Here is a 15,785-nt window from a genome sequence, read left to right on the forward strand (position 1 = left end):
CTCAAACGAGGCTGTTCATTGCTTGGAGAATGATGACTCGTTTGGTAGCCAGAATCCTCGAGATAGTGTATAAGCGAGATGGATATACTTTCCGCGATAGCCTGCTGCTGTATGCGAGTTGCAGACCAGGAGGGCATCTTTATCGATTGGTTGATAGAAAGAAGGACAGACAGAAAGGAGGTCGAAAATATGCACTTAACTCCACGCTGAAGAACCGACTCCCTCTTGAGTATAATACTTCGTTCTTTTCTTCTTTCCATACATTTGGTTGAGACCAAGTGGTGTGTAGTTGGGTACTTGCTACCTCTATAAAGTAGGCTACAGTCATGCCTTCCTTTCCCGAACCGATTGCCATTATCGGCACGGCTTACCGCTTCCCAGGCTCAAATTCTTCCACTTCCAAGCTCTGGGACCTTCTTAACTCTCCTCGCAACCTCGCCTCTAAGACCCCCAGCAATCGCTTCAACCAGAATGCATTCTATCACCCAGAGATTCACCACGGTACGGGAAATGCCCCGGAATCCTACTTCCTGTCCGAGAACATCCAGCAGTTCGATGCTTCTTTCTTTAACATCTCCCCCACCGAAGCCGAGGCCATGGATCCTCAGCAACGACTACTGCTGGAGGTAGTCTACGAGTCCCTGGAGCGAGCAGGTCTGCGCATAGAGACTCTACAGGACTCGGACACGGGCGTCTTCTGCGGCCTGATGAACACAGATTACAGCAATATTATCACGAACGACTGGGACGATATCCCGACCTACACTTCCTCTGGCGGGGCTGCTTCTATGCTGTCTAACCGCATCTCCTTCTTCTTCGACTGGCATGGCCCCTCCATCACCATAGATACCGCTTGCTCGTCGAGTCTAGTTGCCATGCATCAGGCGGTGGATGCGTTGCGGAAGGGCGATTGCCCTATCGCCGTCGTGGCGGCGAGTAACCTCATTCTCAGCCCGCGGGAGTATATTGCTGCCTCTAAGTTGCGGTTACTGTCACCGACTGGTCGGTGTCGAATGTGGGATCGGGATGCCGATGGGTATGCCCGGGGAGAGGGTATCGCCGCAGTGGTATTGAAGCGGTTGAGCGATGCAATACGGGATGGTGATCCCGTAGAATGTATCGTGCGTGCGACGGGGGTCAACGCGGATGGCCGCAGCATGAGTCTGACCATGCCGTCGTGGACGGCCCAGTCGAGGTTGATTCGGTCGACCTATGCCAGCGCTGGCCTGGACCCTAAGAGTCGTCCGGAGGATCAGTGTCAGTACTTCGAAGCCCATGGAACTGGGACTCAGGCTGGCGATCCTCAGGAGGCAACAGCGATATACGATGCCCTGTTCGAGGAGAGATCTAGGCCGCAGAACCCTCTGTATGTGGGCTCTATCAAGACGGTCATCGGCCATACGGAGAGTGTGGCGGGTCTAGCCGGCGTTATCAAGGCATCCCTATGCGTCCAGCATGGTGTCATTCCCCCTAACATGCACTTCAATCGCATCAACGCCAGCATCGCACCCTACACCACCCATCTGCGAGTGCCTACTGAAGCGGTACCGTGGCCTACTCTGGCTCCCGGCGTTCCGCGGCGAGTCTCGGTCAACTCCTTTGGATTCGGCGGTACAAATGCACATGTCATTCTTGAAAGCTATGCCGCTCCGATGCCATATCTGCCAAAGATACCTTTACCCCCATTATTGCCACTCGTCTTCTCCGCAGCCACAGAGAAGTCTTTGACCCACCTACTTCACCGACATATTGAATACTTACGAGAACACCCTGAGACCGACCTCATTACCTTAGCAGAGTCGTTGATGCATCACCGATCTCTTATGAGCCATCGTCTCATCCTGACAGCATCCTCACTGGGCGATCTTGAGACCAAGCTCCAGACAGAGCTCCAACATCGTAGCTCAGCTGAGACCTCCACCAAGCACCGAGCGATTTCCAAGGGAGCTGTTGGGATATTCACCGGCCAGGGCGCACAGTACCCGCAGATGTTTTGGGACCTCATATCTCGAAGTTCGCAAGCCCTAAAATGGATGGAAGAGCTGCAAGAATCACTAGTCTCGCTTCCGCCACAATATCGTCCTGACTTCTTGCTAGCACAAGAACTCTCGGCGCCCAAAGATATCTCTCGGATCCATGAAGCACTAGTATCACAAACCCTACGAGCTGCTATTCAGATTATTCAGGTCAATCTGCTCCGCGTGTTGGGAGTAGTATTTTCTGCTGTTGTTGGGCATTCCTCCGGTGAAATCGCCGCAGCATACGCAGCTGGCGTAGTTTCAGCATCGGATGCAATCAGATTGGCATATTTGCGAGGCTGGGCAACCCACCAAAGCATGAGTAGGGGTGGACGACCGGGGGCAATGCTAGCGGGAGCGATGTCCTGGAAGGATGCAGTTTTCCTCTGTCAAGATGGTGGATTCAGCGGTCGAATTGTGGTGGCGGCCAGCAATTCTCCCACGAGTGTGACTTTTTCAGGTGATGCGGATGCGGTGCAGGACCTGGATTGGATCTTGCAGAGCTTAAACATCAGAGCACAATCTTTAAAAGTCGATACGGCGTACCATTCTCCCCATATGGTGCCTTCTGCTGAGTCGTATCTCTGTGCTGTCAGAGTCTGCGATATCAAGTATCGACCGCCCAATGTGCCATGGTACTCCAGTGTATACCATGCAAAGACCCTTGAGGGGCACGATATCTGCCATGAATACTGGGCAGAAAATATGCTTCGTCCTGTTCTATTTTGCGAGGCTGTTCAAGCTGTGCTTTCTGGCCTTGCGAGTTCGAATATGATGGTGGAGGTCGGCCCGCATCCAACGCTCAAAGGTCCGGTCTTGCAGACCCTGTCTGACTTTCAGCAAAGTGATACCAAGCTGTCGTCTTATGTCGGTCTGGCTCATCGGGACAGCGGTAGCTTTGACTCTATTGCCAACGCTATCGCACTCTTCTGGGACCATCAGTTACCAGGTCTCGAGACTCAAAAACTTATCAGGCTGTTCGACCTTGATTATGACTCCCACTTCTTGAAAGATCTACCAACCTACCCTTTCGACCATACTCGTTCTTACTGGGCTATGTCTCGCTTGACCAAAGCCCGTCTGCACCGTGCTGACCCACCCCATTATCTGCTGGGGGCACTCAGTCCTGAGACCGCAGAGAATGAATGGCGATGGCGGAACTTTCTCAGTCGGACAGAGCTGGTATGGTTGAACGATCATAGAGTGCAGTCTCAGGCTATATTTCCTGCCACAGGCTACATTGTCATGATGCTCGAGGCGGCCCTCATAATGACTCAGGGACAGTGTTTGCGCTTGCTCGAGATTGATGAAATGCACATCAAGCGCGCCATTAACATCCCAGACGACCCCCAAGGTGTTGAGGTTATCTTTAAGGCTGAGCGGGAGTCCATGAAAGATCATAAAATTCTAGGCACGTTTACCTGTTATGCCAATATTGGAGGAAGTTTGAAGGTCTGCGCTTCGGGGAGAACCACGCTTTCCCTGGGTGAAACAGACGCAATGGCGCTACCTCCACGACGGATGCCAACGCCTTTCACAAGACCGGTGGACATCGACAGCTTCTATGCCGGCTTGGAGAAGTTCGGTCTGGACTACCGTGGTGCATTTCGAGGCCTCAAAGCTGTTGCCCGCCAATCGAATGGGTCGACAGGTGTCGTCATCTGCAATAACACATCATCGTCAACGCTGCATCCAGCAGCCATGGACTCCAGTCTTCATGGTATGCTGGCTGCTGTAAAGCTACAGACACCAAGTGTGCCCGTACAAATAGAGCATATTGTCATGAACCCATTACTCTGCCGAGCAGAATCGTTGAACGAAACCCAGGATTTGATTGTTGATACTGCTCTTCTTGAGGAGACGACCGACGGAGCGAAGGCGGATATTCACACCTACAACAGCGAGGGTCAAGGCGTCTTTCTCATCGAAGGCTTTCAGGTCGCTCCACTCGCCATCCCTGATGATCGTAATATCTTCTCTGAGATAGTCTGGGGACCGCTTGTGCCTCATTCTGTGCCAAGCAAGACTGGTGCAGATCCAGAGACCGAATTAAACTTGTATTGCGCGGAGCAGTGTGCTCTACTCTACATAAAGGACGCCTGGGAGACGCTGACAGCACTGGACTATGCGCGTATGGATCCGTACCGTGCAAGTGTGATGAGGTGGATGGAAAGCGTCTTGCAGATGACTCGTGATGGCACTCATCCTATTTATCAACCTGAGTGGTTGAATGACACCATCGACGAAGTGCTAGAGATCACAGATGAAACAAGCCTGGGTTGGCACAATTTGCGGGTAGCTGGAGAGAATTTGTCCAGCATGCTGCAGGGAGTCTCCAACCCTTTCCCACTCTGTCACGACAATGATGACTTTGAACCTAGAAGGTTGTATCTGGATCCTTTTGAAAGCGACCCTAGCAGCTCTGAGCTTGCAACCTTTGTCGGACAGTTGGTCTTTCGCTATCCTCAAGCGAAAATCCTAGAGCTCAATGCAGGGAGTGGATTAATAGCAAGATCCGTTCTCAATAAGATCGGCAGCTCTTACCAATCATACACCATTACAGACACATCAGCGAGTCGGCTCTCAGAGGCATATGAGACCTTCGCCGGCGATAATAACATCAAACTGATCTTACAACGACTTGATGTTGAAGAGAGCTTGGTTGAACAAGGCTTTGAGAATGAAAGATATGATATAATCATTGCTGCTAACTCTCTGTCCCAATCTCAGAGGCTTCGTGAGACTATGGGGAATGTCCGGCGCTTGCTCAAACCTGGTGGTTATCTAGTTGCGCGGGAAGGAACTAATCTCGATATCAGTCGTGTTATGCTGGCAAATTGTGGTACTGCAAAGTGGTGGCAAGATGGCGACAACGTTCGCCAGTGGAGTCCAATCTTAAGTATCCAGGATTGGGAGAAGCTGCTTCAGCAGAATGGTTTTGGTGGTTTCGAAGCAATCTCGCCTGCCAATGAACTTGAGTTCAATTCGACATTTGTCTCGCAAGCTACCGATGAGGCAATCATGCTTCAACGTAATCCATGGACGTTCTCAGGCCGCCTTGAGAACGATGTTTGGATTGTTGGGGGAGCAACAAACGCGACTGCGAGTCTTGTATCAGGGCTCAAGGCGCTTCTGGCTCGTTTTTTCTCTCGTGTGGTCGTTGCATCGACAATAGAGGTGCTGGATCAGCAAGACCTATCCAAATCACATGTCCTAGTCTTGACGGATCCCGATTTTTCTTGTTATAAAGACTTCACGGAAGAGCGTCTGGGTGGACTCAAGGCGCTAATGAATCATGCCAGCAGGCTTCTCTGGGTGACTGTCGGACACGAGAGCCAGGATCCATACTGGGCGATGGCTAAAGGCATCATAAACTGCGTTGCATACGAGAACCCGCAGCTCCTCTGTCAATACCTGAATGTTCCTGATCGAGCTGAGATTACTGCACCGGGACTGGCTACAATCTTCTTGCGACTGTCTCATACCACTGGAGACAATGACTTCACGCTTTCAGGTTGCGTGCATAGCATTGAGCCGGAGTTAAGGCTCGTCAATGGCACATTACAGATTCCACGATTTCATCTTAGCGACGCAATGAATAATCGGTACATAGCTGGTCGGCGCAGACTAAACAGGTATGCCAATTTGCATCAATCAGTGGTGCATATCATTCCACCTTCAAATCGACGTCGAGAATTTGTTTTGTCTGAAAGAGCAGGCAGCAAGGTTGACGACTGTCGAGATACCTCTCATCAGCGCTGGCTTGTTGCGAGCTACTCCACTTTGAACGCTTATCATATAGAAGGTGCTGGATATCTCTACTTGGTGATAGGCCGCGATACGAGTGACCGGACACGTTGGTTTGCCCTATCGTCGCAGCAAGCTTCGTTGATCTCTGTGCCTCTGGGTTATTGCTTTCGGATGCCGGAGCATCTCCCTGAAGTTGTGGAGCCTACATTTCTAGATAGGATGGCTGCAGCAATCATGGCTATTAGTGTACTGAGCTCTGGAATACCTAATATGTCAGTACTGATTCACGGGCTCGAATCGATAAGCAGATTGAAACAGGAGGCGTTCATGGCTCTGGGTGCTGTGCGACAGATGCAAGTCTATTTCAGCACTAGCGATTTTGTGGCCTCACCGGGAAAGCACTCGTTGTTCATTCACAACAATGAATCAGTGCGCTTTCTCGCGCGCATTTTACCTTCTGACCTGTCTGTCATTGCTGAGCTTGAAGAAGGCAAGCCTGAGTTGTTCTCTCGGATCGCAGCGGTTGTCTCAGAGGATGTTGCTCAAGTCAAGCTGACCAACGTATGTCGGAGATCTTCAAGCATCACGAGGCTCAGCAATCCAGTCGCTGTGAGCCAGACGTTCCTGAGCGCATATGGGTTTGCTTTGCAGGCAATGGAGGCAGACGAAGCGACTGATATAATTTCTCTTCGTGACATCCACGGCATGCATACAGATCTTTCCCGTCAAGCAGTCGTGGATTGGACTGTGCATGATGAAATCCCAGTCGAAATTCAGACGGCAAGTTCGGCGATAAGATTATCACCAGACAGAACATATCTCCTTGTTGGGATGACTGGAAGTCTAGGTCAATCGGTCTGTCGATGGATGGTTCATCGAGGTGCGCGGTGTGTTGTCATGAGCAGCAGATTCCCCAAGATCGACCCTCTGTGGATTGGGGAGATGGCGAGTTTGGGGGCTCGCGTAATTCCATTTACAATGTCAGTTTTCTTCAACATTCTCGCTGATAGCTACTGACCAGATATTCTAGGGACGTTACGAGTCGCGTATCAGTGACTTCTGCATACGATACACTCTCTGCCCAACTACCATCAATAGGGGGAGTCATTAATGGTGCGATGATACTTAAGGACCAAATGTTCGCCAATATCAATTTCTCAGATTTTCAATCAGTACTTAGCCCCAAGGTGCAAGGAAGCCTTCTTCTTGATGAGATATTCGGTCCCCTCGATCTGGACTTCTTCATCCTCTTTGGGTCAGCCGCCGGACCGATGGGCAACATCGGCCAGGCGGCCTACTCAGCAGCTACCCACTTCATGTCTGCGCTTATCCAGCGGCGCCGCAAGCAGAATCGAGTGGGAAGCATGATCCACCCGACATCGATTGGGGGAGTGGGCTATCTTGCCCGCGCAGATTCTGCTTTGCACGACATCCTTCAGAAAACAATGGGCAGTAGCAGCTCACAGCTGTCTGAAAATGATCTGCATGAACTTATGGCGGAGGCAATCCTTGCTGGACGGGTTGAAGCGGGCAGAAATGCAGATATTATCGCGGGTTTCGAGTTTGTGAATGCCGCCAAACATCCTGACGCAATATGGTTCCGGAATCCAAGAGCGTGGGGCTTCATTGATCAGAGTGGACGCCCCTCTAGTGGAGCATGCGTCCGTAAGGACACTGTGGAGATGAAAGTACAGTTGAAGGAAGCCAATGGCATCGACGACGCTATACAGATAATCACTACGGGCTTCATTGGGGAGGTTCGCTCGAGGCTGCGTCTCCCCGATGGGGAGTCCGTGACTCCTGGTAACGTGTTGAGCGAGATGGGGGTGGACTCGTTGATGGCCATTGGGTTGCGGCAATGGTTTGTGAAGGAGGTCGGGGTTGAACTCCCGATGCTACGATTTCTGGGCGGGTCGTCTATTGGGGAGCTGGCTGGTGTTGCTGCGGTACGACTTGCTGAAGACGGTGTCTCTAAGGGTGAGGATGTTGATTTGGATAAGGCGATACGGTTGCTTTGACGTCGCAGACGGAGGAAGAGGCGAGTCTGGTTGAATGGAGATCCTCTGAGTCCGAACTTAGCCTGTCCTTGTGATGGGTTTGGAGCTTATACTTTTGTCGTGACCCTCGTTGCATGATGTACAGTACATAGTATTTCAAGCAATTGGTTGTGGATCTGCCTTGTGCTGTCTAGCACTGTTCTAACGGCATAATATCACGCTGAGCATAGTACCACACTGTATAAGTAAGAGTTGAGATCCTTAACCACCACAGCACCTAATATACACAATACCTAATTCCACAACGACACAACAAACACAACCCTCAAACACCCCCTTCCCACCTCACAGCATGCTTAATCTCCGCCCCCTCCATAAACTCCTTGATCCTCATAAACTCCCTGAACCCCTCCGTCTCCGCAAACGTAAAATGCCTCTCAACAGTATCCCACCCACTAAACAGAACAAACTCCGCTGCCCCGTCGTCTGTATCTGCTGTATCCTCCCTATCACCCCCTTCACCCCCAGCAACCCACCCGCCCACCAGCGGATACGGACCCGTGAACGCCTCAAGATGGGCTTTGCTCGCCTCAAACGTCCGCTGGAACTCGGCGCGTTGGCCACGTCGGATGAAGTACCGACCTATCGCGAGGACGGGGGCGGTCAGTGGGAGGGTCTGGGCTGGGAGGTCGAGGTCGATTCTGTGGGTGGATTTGTGGGTGATTTCGATTGTAGCTTGGGTTGTGATGGGGATTTGATTCTTGGTGGTGGAGTCCTCATGGAGGAGGTAGATGATGCTTGGGTCTTCGAGTTGGGTGTAGATGCTGATTGTTTTGGGGTGGGTTGTGGTTGTGAGGTGGGTGTGGAGGTGGTGGGATGTTGGAATTGCGGTGGGGGTTGAGGTTGGAAGGAGGGCCGTGGAGAGATGTAGCAAGGTCAGGTTTATAATTGGCATTTTGGGGGGGAGATGATTGTTTGGTGGTGGTGGTGGTGTGAGTTGAGTATGGGTATGGGTATGGATGGGGGGGAGGGGAGGAGGCTTTTATGCTGAGTACCTGCATTTTTAGTTGAAGAAGCTGAATTACTACGACAGGGGCAGCATCAAATTCGTAAGGCTAACTCAAGTATGGTAGGACTCATACTTCTAAACTGAGCTGAGCTGAGCTGAGGATGATACCAATTTCCTAGTTGGGTTGCGCTATACTTCCAGCAACTCTTCATGAGAACTAAGAACCATGGAATTATAGGCCGGTGGATAGTGACTCAGCAGGACCATAAATAGCCTCCCCACTTCCGGCATAATCCCCACTAACCCCAATCGAGCGAGTCCCTCCCCTGCGAAATGGAACGATGATGGCAACTTCATCTGACGCCATACTGTAACTTTCCCTTCATCAACCTCAACCTCAACCTCAAACATACCCACTCTGCCTACGACCCCCTAAATAAAGCATGGCGCCCGAACCCCGAACCTACGTGTCCGGCGGCCGCGTCCTCGGAAGGTAACCACCACGATATGGCCATATGCCATGCCCCCCTTCGGCCCGAAGCACCAAGCACCGTGCTAATCTCCGTCTACTCCGTCTAGCCCCCCATTCTCCGTCCGAGTCAGTCGGTTCTTCGAGAGTGTATATGTGTTTTTGGGTTTGTATCTTGTGAGCTTGTTCTCGGTGAGTCATTCATCCTCTTCTTGGTTATGGGGTTGCGTCTTGTGTGGTTAGGTGGTTGTGAGGGTTGCTGCCTTTCCGCTGCTACTTATGCAGACTTGTGTTGTGGCGTTGGGATTAGCTGATACTAATGGCTTTCTTGCAAATTATAGCTCGATCCCTACGCCGCGGCGCAGAATTCGCAGTTCAATATCCACCGGAAGGGGAATACCTCGGGATCTAGGTCGCGATGGGGACTTTTTGGGGGCGGGGGTAGCGGTGGTGGTGGTGGTCCTGGGGGAGGTCCTGGGGGAGGCCCGAGGGGATTTGGGCCGAGGAAGATTGGTCGCGTGGATGATGTTCGTGGGCCGGAGTGTAAGAGCTGTGGATAAAGGGTGTTTTATGCAGGGGATAGGTTTATTGGAAGGGGGAGTTTGATATTAGCACTGGGGTGTCCAAATTTGATTATTGTTTCCTTAACGATTTGGGATTGGGGATGGGTAAATACTGGATGATGTGAGGATGTTGAGTAGATCTATGGATTTGGATCGAAGACAGATGGGATGGCGGTTTGATATTGATATTGATATCAACATCACGTGGATATTTCTCCGCAAACATACAGCCTCTCCCCCCCCCCTCCCTCCCCGCCCCCGCAATTCCACTCTTCCACTCTTTCTGTGTGTACGTTCCATTTCTCTTGTTTACACCACCAACGGTCACCAGTGGAATCTGTATAGTACTCTCCCCCCTTCCTCAAACTCACACTCAGCATCAAACTAACAAGCACAGTATCCATCTCCAACCCACCCTACATTCACAATCCACATTCACAACCCTTACCACAACCCTAACCACCACCACCACCAAACGAAACCACCAAACCATGCCCCCCGCAACCCCCCAAACCGACTCCGGCTGGAAAGCCCTCATCACAGCAACCCTCCAACAGCTCCAATCCACCACCACCACCTTCCCGGCCTACCCGCTCCCCGCCCACCCCTCCCTCACAATCGACCACACCCAACTCTCCCCCAGCGCCAGCCCCACGCAAATCGACACCCTCTGCACCGAAGCCCAACACCACCACTTCGCCACCGTCTGCGTCCGCCTCCCCTACGTCGCCCGCGCCGTGCAGAACCTGTCCCGCCCAGCTCAGTCCCAACCACAACCACAACCACAACCACAACCATCCACTTCCGAAACCCAACCCACCACACCCACGCCCACCGCCTCACCCCAGCTCAAGCCACAGCCAACCCCAGGAATAGCCTGCGTAATCTCCTTTCCCCACGGCACGGACCCCACCGCTTCAAAGACCCACGAAGCATCCTCCGCCGTATCCGCCGGCGCCACCGAGCTGGACATGGTACTCAACCGGCCCCTCCTCCAGGCGGGGCAATACACGGCCGTGTACGCGGACATCCGGGCCGTTCGGGATACGATCCCGGCGGACGTGGTGCTGAAGGTCATCCTGGAGACGGGCCGACTTTCGGGGACGGAGGAGGTGGTGGCGGGGAGTGTGGTTGCGTGTCTTGCGGGGGCGGATTATATCAAGACGAGTACGGGGTTTGATGGGCCGGGGGCGAGGGTGGAGGATGTGAGGGTGATGCGGTGGGTTGCTGGGAGGATGGGGACGGGGACGAGGGTGAAGGCTAGTGGTGGGGTGAGGGGGGCGGGGGATTGGAGGGCGATGGTGGAGGCGGGGGCGGAGAGGGTGGGGAGTAGTTCGGGGGTGGGGATTGTTGTGCAGTTAGTTGGGAATCGTGAGGGGCAGCAGGAGGGGGGAGAGGGGGGAGGGGGGGAGGGAGGAAAGGGGGAGGGGGGGTATTGAGAAGTTGATTCCATATACTTGGGGAGTTTCTTTTATGGTTGTTGTTGCTGCTGATGTTTTGTATTCAATCTTCTGAGGTAACCCGGATATCAGTCGGGGTTTGATATACCTACTATCTGCATCGGAGACAAACTCAATCAGACTGCACCAACAGCTACATATTCAAACGGTATCAACAACTCATCATAAATCAAATAAGCTAAAAAACAAAGTCGTCGCTGAGATACATATAGAACAATCAACACATGCAGGAAATCCACACAGACAAAAACAAAATGTGGGATGCGAGATGAGTTTTGGTCCTCCCTGCGATGGATAGGGGATGCACGCAGTATTTGGTCCCAACCGGGGAGGAAGATGCACTATATGGGAACAAAGGGGGTGTCAAATGTCGAGTATCGAAGGCCGAAGGGGAGGTATATAGATGTCGAGGAAATGTCGGGAGTCCCTGCTATCGACGGGATTGAGCTGGAAGGTGGGTTGAAGGAGCAGGCTGAGAGTGTATGCCGGGAGAGCGGAGGACGGCTGCATCATCCACAACTGTTCTCCCTGCGGGCAAGTACGAGACCACACCACAAGAGCACACGGCAAACCGACAAAGAACTCCCAACCCACCCACCCCCAATGCTACAGCCCAACACTCTACCACGCATTCCGATCCCAATTCGGATCTATTCCCACAAATCAGCAAACCAGTTTTACACACACACACAACCCACCATCCGTAGACACATCCGAAAAACCAATACATACCCTGCACAAAACTCGCCAGCACCTTACTCCCCGTCTGCAGCAGCGGATGACCCGCCACGATCTGCAGGAACCGCTGCAAGCCCTCGCGCCGGTGCTCGATCACGTCGTCGCTGAACCGGTTCGTGAACACCTTGCCGGGCAGCGGGGGGATGGTGACGCGCGTGCTCTCGCGCTCCAGGATGTCGCGGAAGTACTCGAAGTCGGAGTAGCGGCGGCGCACGACCGAGTGCTTGAGCTTGAAGGCGGGGATGTTGGTGCGGCACACGATCTCGTACGAGGTGTACATGTTGCGAGAGGTGCCGTGGGTTTGAGGGTTTCGGACCTGTATTTGGGGGGGGGGTTGAGAATTAGTTAAGGTGTAGGAATTGGGATTGGGTAGGTGGTGAATGAATGTAGTAGGCTTTGGGAGGTATGGCATGGTATTCTTGTGTCTCGATGGCAGCAAAGCGTACCTCAATCTCCAGGAAATTCTCCGGAGGTCCGTAGATCTCCTCGAAGGTTTGTTGACGGGATTCGGGAACGGCCTGCATGGTGGATGGATTGTATCTCGTGGAGATTTGTCGCAAATGATAGCAGAAATGATAAATGAGCGAGTGTGCGTGCGCTTGTGCGTGCGCTTGTGCGTGGGCGTGGGCGTGGGCGTGGGCGGACTCCGGGCCGGTGTCAAGTGGGCGGGGAGCGGAGGGGAGATTCCAAGGACCGCGGGGGAAACGCTGGCGATTGTTTGTATGAGGTCGGGACCCGGAAGATACTGACAAGACACTACTCGGTCAGGATTGTGCGGTCGGCTCAAAGTCAACGAGTGTCGCGTGCCGTTGTCTTCATGGACCAGACCAGCAAGTTGCAGCAATTTTAGTGGGACCGGAGAAGGAAGAAGAGATGACGACGAGGTGAGGGACGGACAGAACCGATAAGAAGGCGGGCGGGTGGGATTAATCTAGTTTAGCTTCAACTCGGCATCTTAACTTCAATCACTTCCCCGGGCCTTTGTTTATCCTGTCCGCTGTCAATATTCTGTATACAACCACACCACATACACAGTACCCATTCCATAGCTCATTGCAGCTTGGTCATCTAAACCAGACAACAGACAACTGACAAATAGATGATACAAGATTCCCTTTGATTGGTCTAAAACACCGCAAACACGATGCCCTCATGAACAACAGAAACACAAGCAAAGAAACAAATGCCAATTTCCCCATATGAACCGTTTGCAGCAAGCCAGAAAAAATGAACCCCGACGTAGACGAAAGTTAGAAAGAGAAAGCACATGTGATACATAAAAACTACCAGTGATCAAAGGCCCGTGACCGCCCAGGGCCACGGACATGAAGCAGTTAGAAAAAAGAAGCCCCGGTTGAGAGGGAAATGAAAGGCCAACGGCAAGGATATCACTCCTGTCGGCTGCGCTTGGCGCCGTGGGGGTTCCATGACCCATCGCCGCCTTGAGCGTTGGGGAAGAAGCCCTGGTTGAATGCTGGATTGGGGCCTTGGAAACCGCCTTGTCCTAGTAAGAATTCCCCCCAGTCAATAAGGTTACGCAAGCACACCGGTCAAGAACTTCGAGACATACCCTGCATGCCCATATTTCCACCCATGCCGCCCATCATCGGATTCATTCCCCCGGACATCGGGTTCATCCCCATGGCGCCCATAGGATTCATGGCGGGCATACCCATCATGTTGGCACCCGCCATGCCGCCGCCCCGGCCGCGCATGCCACCGGGGCCGCCACGCATGGCAGCACCCATCATCCCACCGCGGTTGTTGAACCCAAAGTTCTGCATCCCCATCGGGTTGTTCTGCTGGAAGCCTCCGACCATCGGCTGCTGGAAGCCACCCATGGGACCCTGGAAGTTGCGGTTCCCGCCAAAGCTGTTCATGTTGTTCATGCCACCCCGGTTGTTGAACCCGCCCCGACCGCCTCGGAAGCCGCCACCCATGTTGTTCATCCCGAAGTTCATGTTTTGGTTAGAAGAGTTGAAGCCGCCGGACATCGATCGCGACTGGTTGTCCTTGCGCATGGGCGCATCCTTGGGCAGTGTGCGGAAAGGGTTGGGCTGGGGACTGGTATAGACGACCATGTGCTTGCGTCCGGCCTGCCCCGACGTGGCGAACGACTCGATCATGTGTTTCACGGCAGTGGCCGCCTGGAGGGTAGTGAACTCAACGAATGCTTGTCTAAAAGAGTATCAGTATCAGTGCCATCCCCAAGGACCTAGTCATAGAGGTAAGCCTACCCTTTGCTTTTACCGTTCACCTTGTGCTCGCTGAAAGTCACGTCCTTCAACTCATCCTCGCTGCCGGCCTGAGCCACCCAGCCGCGAATGTCATCGTCCGTGGTCCACCAGTACAGATCCGAGATGAGGAGGGCAGGCGTCGCATCGGGATCCGTCGGACGATCATCGTGTTCCTTGCGCTTCACACCTTGCTGGGGAGCTGGGGCGTGGGTCTGTTGGGGGGCGGCTTCTGCATGTGCTACGCTCCCGGTGCTGCTGGGCGCAGCCCCTTCACTTTCCTGCTTCAGGGTTCCTTCCGATGAGCCATCGCCCTGAGCGACGCTGTTATTCTGCGTGGCGTCCGACGCGTCTAGAATGAGCTCCGTGTCCTCGTGCTTGATGTCATCGCCCTGGTCGTTAGCATTGTAGCTCCCGCCGTCGCCATAGATGTCAATGTCGAAGTTATCATCCTCAGTGGCCATTGTGATTTAGTTATGACTCGGTCTTCTTGCTCTCAAGGCAGTTTCTTGATTTGGTTTGCGTGAGGGAAGATACAGTTCTTTTTTTTTTTTTTCTCTCTTTTCTTCTTGGCTTTCAGTTTCGAGGAATCAAGTGAAAATACATGTCTGCAGACACACCAGGTCAATTAGCAAAAGGAAGATTGATCGAACGGTGATCGGACGGTGCGGATACTGGAGAAGCCGCGGCGGCAGCTGGGTCATTTGTCGCGAAGAAAGAAGATCCATGTTTTCAACACTCTTAAAAAACAACACGGGGGGTGCAGGGCGGCAATGACGTCCGACAACAAGAAGAGAAAAAAAGGCTCGATAATACGTACAATTGTGAAGCAAACGCAGCTTCAAAGAGAACACACAGGTCTTTTCACCAACGTCCGAGTGGAAGTTGATTTGTGTCTGATAAACAGAGGTAGTGCTTCTTTGCCTTCCGAGTGATTGCAAGTACAGGTAGTGTGTGCGATAAGAGAGAACCTCTTGTGTCCAAATGGAACAACAAAAACTGAAAAGCGAGAAATGAAGAGGACGAGGGGGAATGAAGAAGGAGGGTGTGAGGTTAACTTCCACAGGTGCGGCGCCGAGACGTGCTGCTACCACAGAATGTAGCTCAACCTTTAGCTATCAATGAACAGGTTCCACTGTTCCGATGAGAGCATACAAAAGACAAGGATCGAACTGATACCTGTGTTAGTAACACGCTGTGAGATCTGGAGTCGATCTGCCTGAACACGATGGATGTGAGTCAGGAGGAAACCCGAAACAAACTGCGCGTGAGCCTAGCACAAAGGTGGTGATCCCTTGGTGTTGTTGCGCACCAGGTTGATAGGGCAGTCACAGGGTGGCGAGTGGGCGAAATAAAAGAAGAAGAAAGGGGGGGTGATTCAAGAGAGGAAAAGAACTGAGAGATTAAAGAAAAGGCAAGAAAAGAAGAAGAGTCCTTGAGACGTGTCCAAAGAAGGGTTGCAGGTGGAGCGCGCGCGACAGATGGAAGAAGTACGAAGTAGTCGAGGGAGGAGGGAGACTCGGAGAGAGAGAGAGAGAGAGAGAGAA

At 52.6% G+C, this 15,785-nt stretch overlaps 6 protein-coding genes across 6 annotated transcripts; 3 read left to right on the forward strand and 3 right to left on the reverse strand.

Annotated features, from left to right (window-relative positions):
- Positions 1-326: 326 nt before the first annotated feature.
- pyr2 (non-reducing polyketide synthase pyr2) lies at positions 327-7,945 on the forward strand (the record flags this gene model as incomplete). The annotated part of the gene is made up of 2 exons (XM_020197907.1): positions 327-6,748; positions 6,799-7,945. 2 exons carry the CDS (start codon positions 327-329, stop codon positions 7,784-7,786), a joined length of 7,410 nt encoding a protein of 2,469 aa, XP_020057089.1. The 3' UTR covers positions 7,787-7,945.
- ASPACDRAFT_117187 (uncharacterized protein) lies at positions 7,936-8,872 on the reverse strand. The gene has a single exon (XM_020196038.1). It carries the CDS (start codon positions 8,718-8,720, stop codon positions 8,091-8,093), a length of 630 nt encoding a protein of 209 aa, XP_020057090.1. The 5' UTR covers positions 8,721-8,872; the 3' UTR covers positions 7,936-8,090.
- Positions 8,873-9,087: 215 nt separating this feature from the next.
- Positions 9,088-10,051, forward strand: ASPACDRAFT_117189 (uncharacterized protein). Its single transcript, XM_020196039.1, has 3 exons — positions 9,088-9,267; positions 9,354-9,435; positions 9,585-10,051. Exons 1-3 carry the CDS (start codon positions 9,218-9,220, stop codon positions 9,801-9,803), a joined length of 351 nt encoding a protein of 116 aa, XP_020057091.1. The 5' UTR covers positions 9,088-9,217; the 3' UTR covers positions 9,804-10,051.
- A 246-nt stretch (positions 10,052-10,297) lies between these two features.
- Positions 10,298-11,139, forward strand: ASPACDRAFT_42242 (2-deoxyribose-5-phosphate aldolase; the record flags this gene model as incomplete). The annotated part of the gene is made up of 2 exons (XM_020201063.1): positions 10,298-11,011; positions 11,071-11,139. 2 exons carry the CDS (start codon positions 10,298-10,300, stop codon positions 11,137-11,139), a joined length of 783 nt encoding a protein of 260 aa, XP_020057092.1.
- A 748-nt stretch (positions 11,140-11,887) lies between these two features.
- Positions 11,888-12,528, reverse strand: ASPACDRAFT_27152 (sorting nexin-3; the record flags this gene model as incomplete). The annotated part of the gene is made up of 3 exons (XM_020199474.1): positions 11,888-11,916; positions 11,999-12,320; positions 12,451-12,528. The coding sequence occupies 3 exons, from the start codon at positions 12,526-12,528 to the stop codon at positions 11,888-11,890; spliced, it is 429 nt and encodes a 142-aa protein (XP_020057093.1).
- An 864-nt stretch (positions 12,529-13,392) lies between these two features.
- On the reverse strand, positions 13,393-14,702 carry ASPACDRAFT_59596 (RNA-binding protein; the record flags this gene model as incomplete). Its single annotated transcript, XM_020203462.1, has 3 exons — positions 13,393-13,508; positions 13,575-14,182; positions 14,242-14,702. 3 exons carry the CDS (start codon positions 14,700-14,702, stop codon positions 13,393-13,395), a joined length of 1,185 nt encoding a protein of 394 aa, XP_020057094.1.
- Positions 14,703-15,785: the final 1,083 nt, after the last annotated feature.

The sequence above is a fragment of the Aspergillus aculeatus genome (assembly GCF_001890905.1).
Source record: "Aspergillus aculeatus ATCC 16872 unplaced genomic scaffold ASPACscaffold_6, whole genome shotgun sequence".
Classification (NCBI taxonomy): domain Eukaryota; kingdom Fungi; phylum Ascomycota; class Eurotiomycetes; order Eurotiales; family Aspergillaceae; genus Aspergillus; species Aspergillus aculeatus.

Excerpts from the sequence above, each read along its gene's own strand:
- ASPACDRAFT_117187 (XM_020196038.1), bottom strand. The coding sequence starts at position 8,720 with ATGCCAATTATAAACCTGACCTTGCTACATCTCTCCACGGCCCTCCTT.
- ASPACDRAFT_117189 (XM_020196039.1), top strand. The coding sequence starts at position 9,218 with ATGGCGCCCGAACCCCGAACCTACGTGTCCGGCGGCCGCGTCCTCGGA. Across the intron at positions 9,268-9,353 it reads GGCGGCCGCGTCCTCGGAAG|CCCCCCATTCTCCGTCCGAG; the intron begins GTAACCACCACG and ends TACTCCGTCTAG. Across the intron at positions 9,436-9,584 it reads ATCTTGTGAGCTTGTTCTCG|CTCGATCCCTACGCCGCGGC; the intron begins GTGAGTCATTCA and ends TGCAAATTATAG.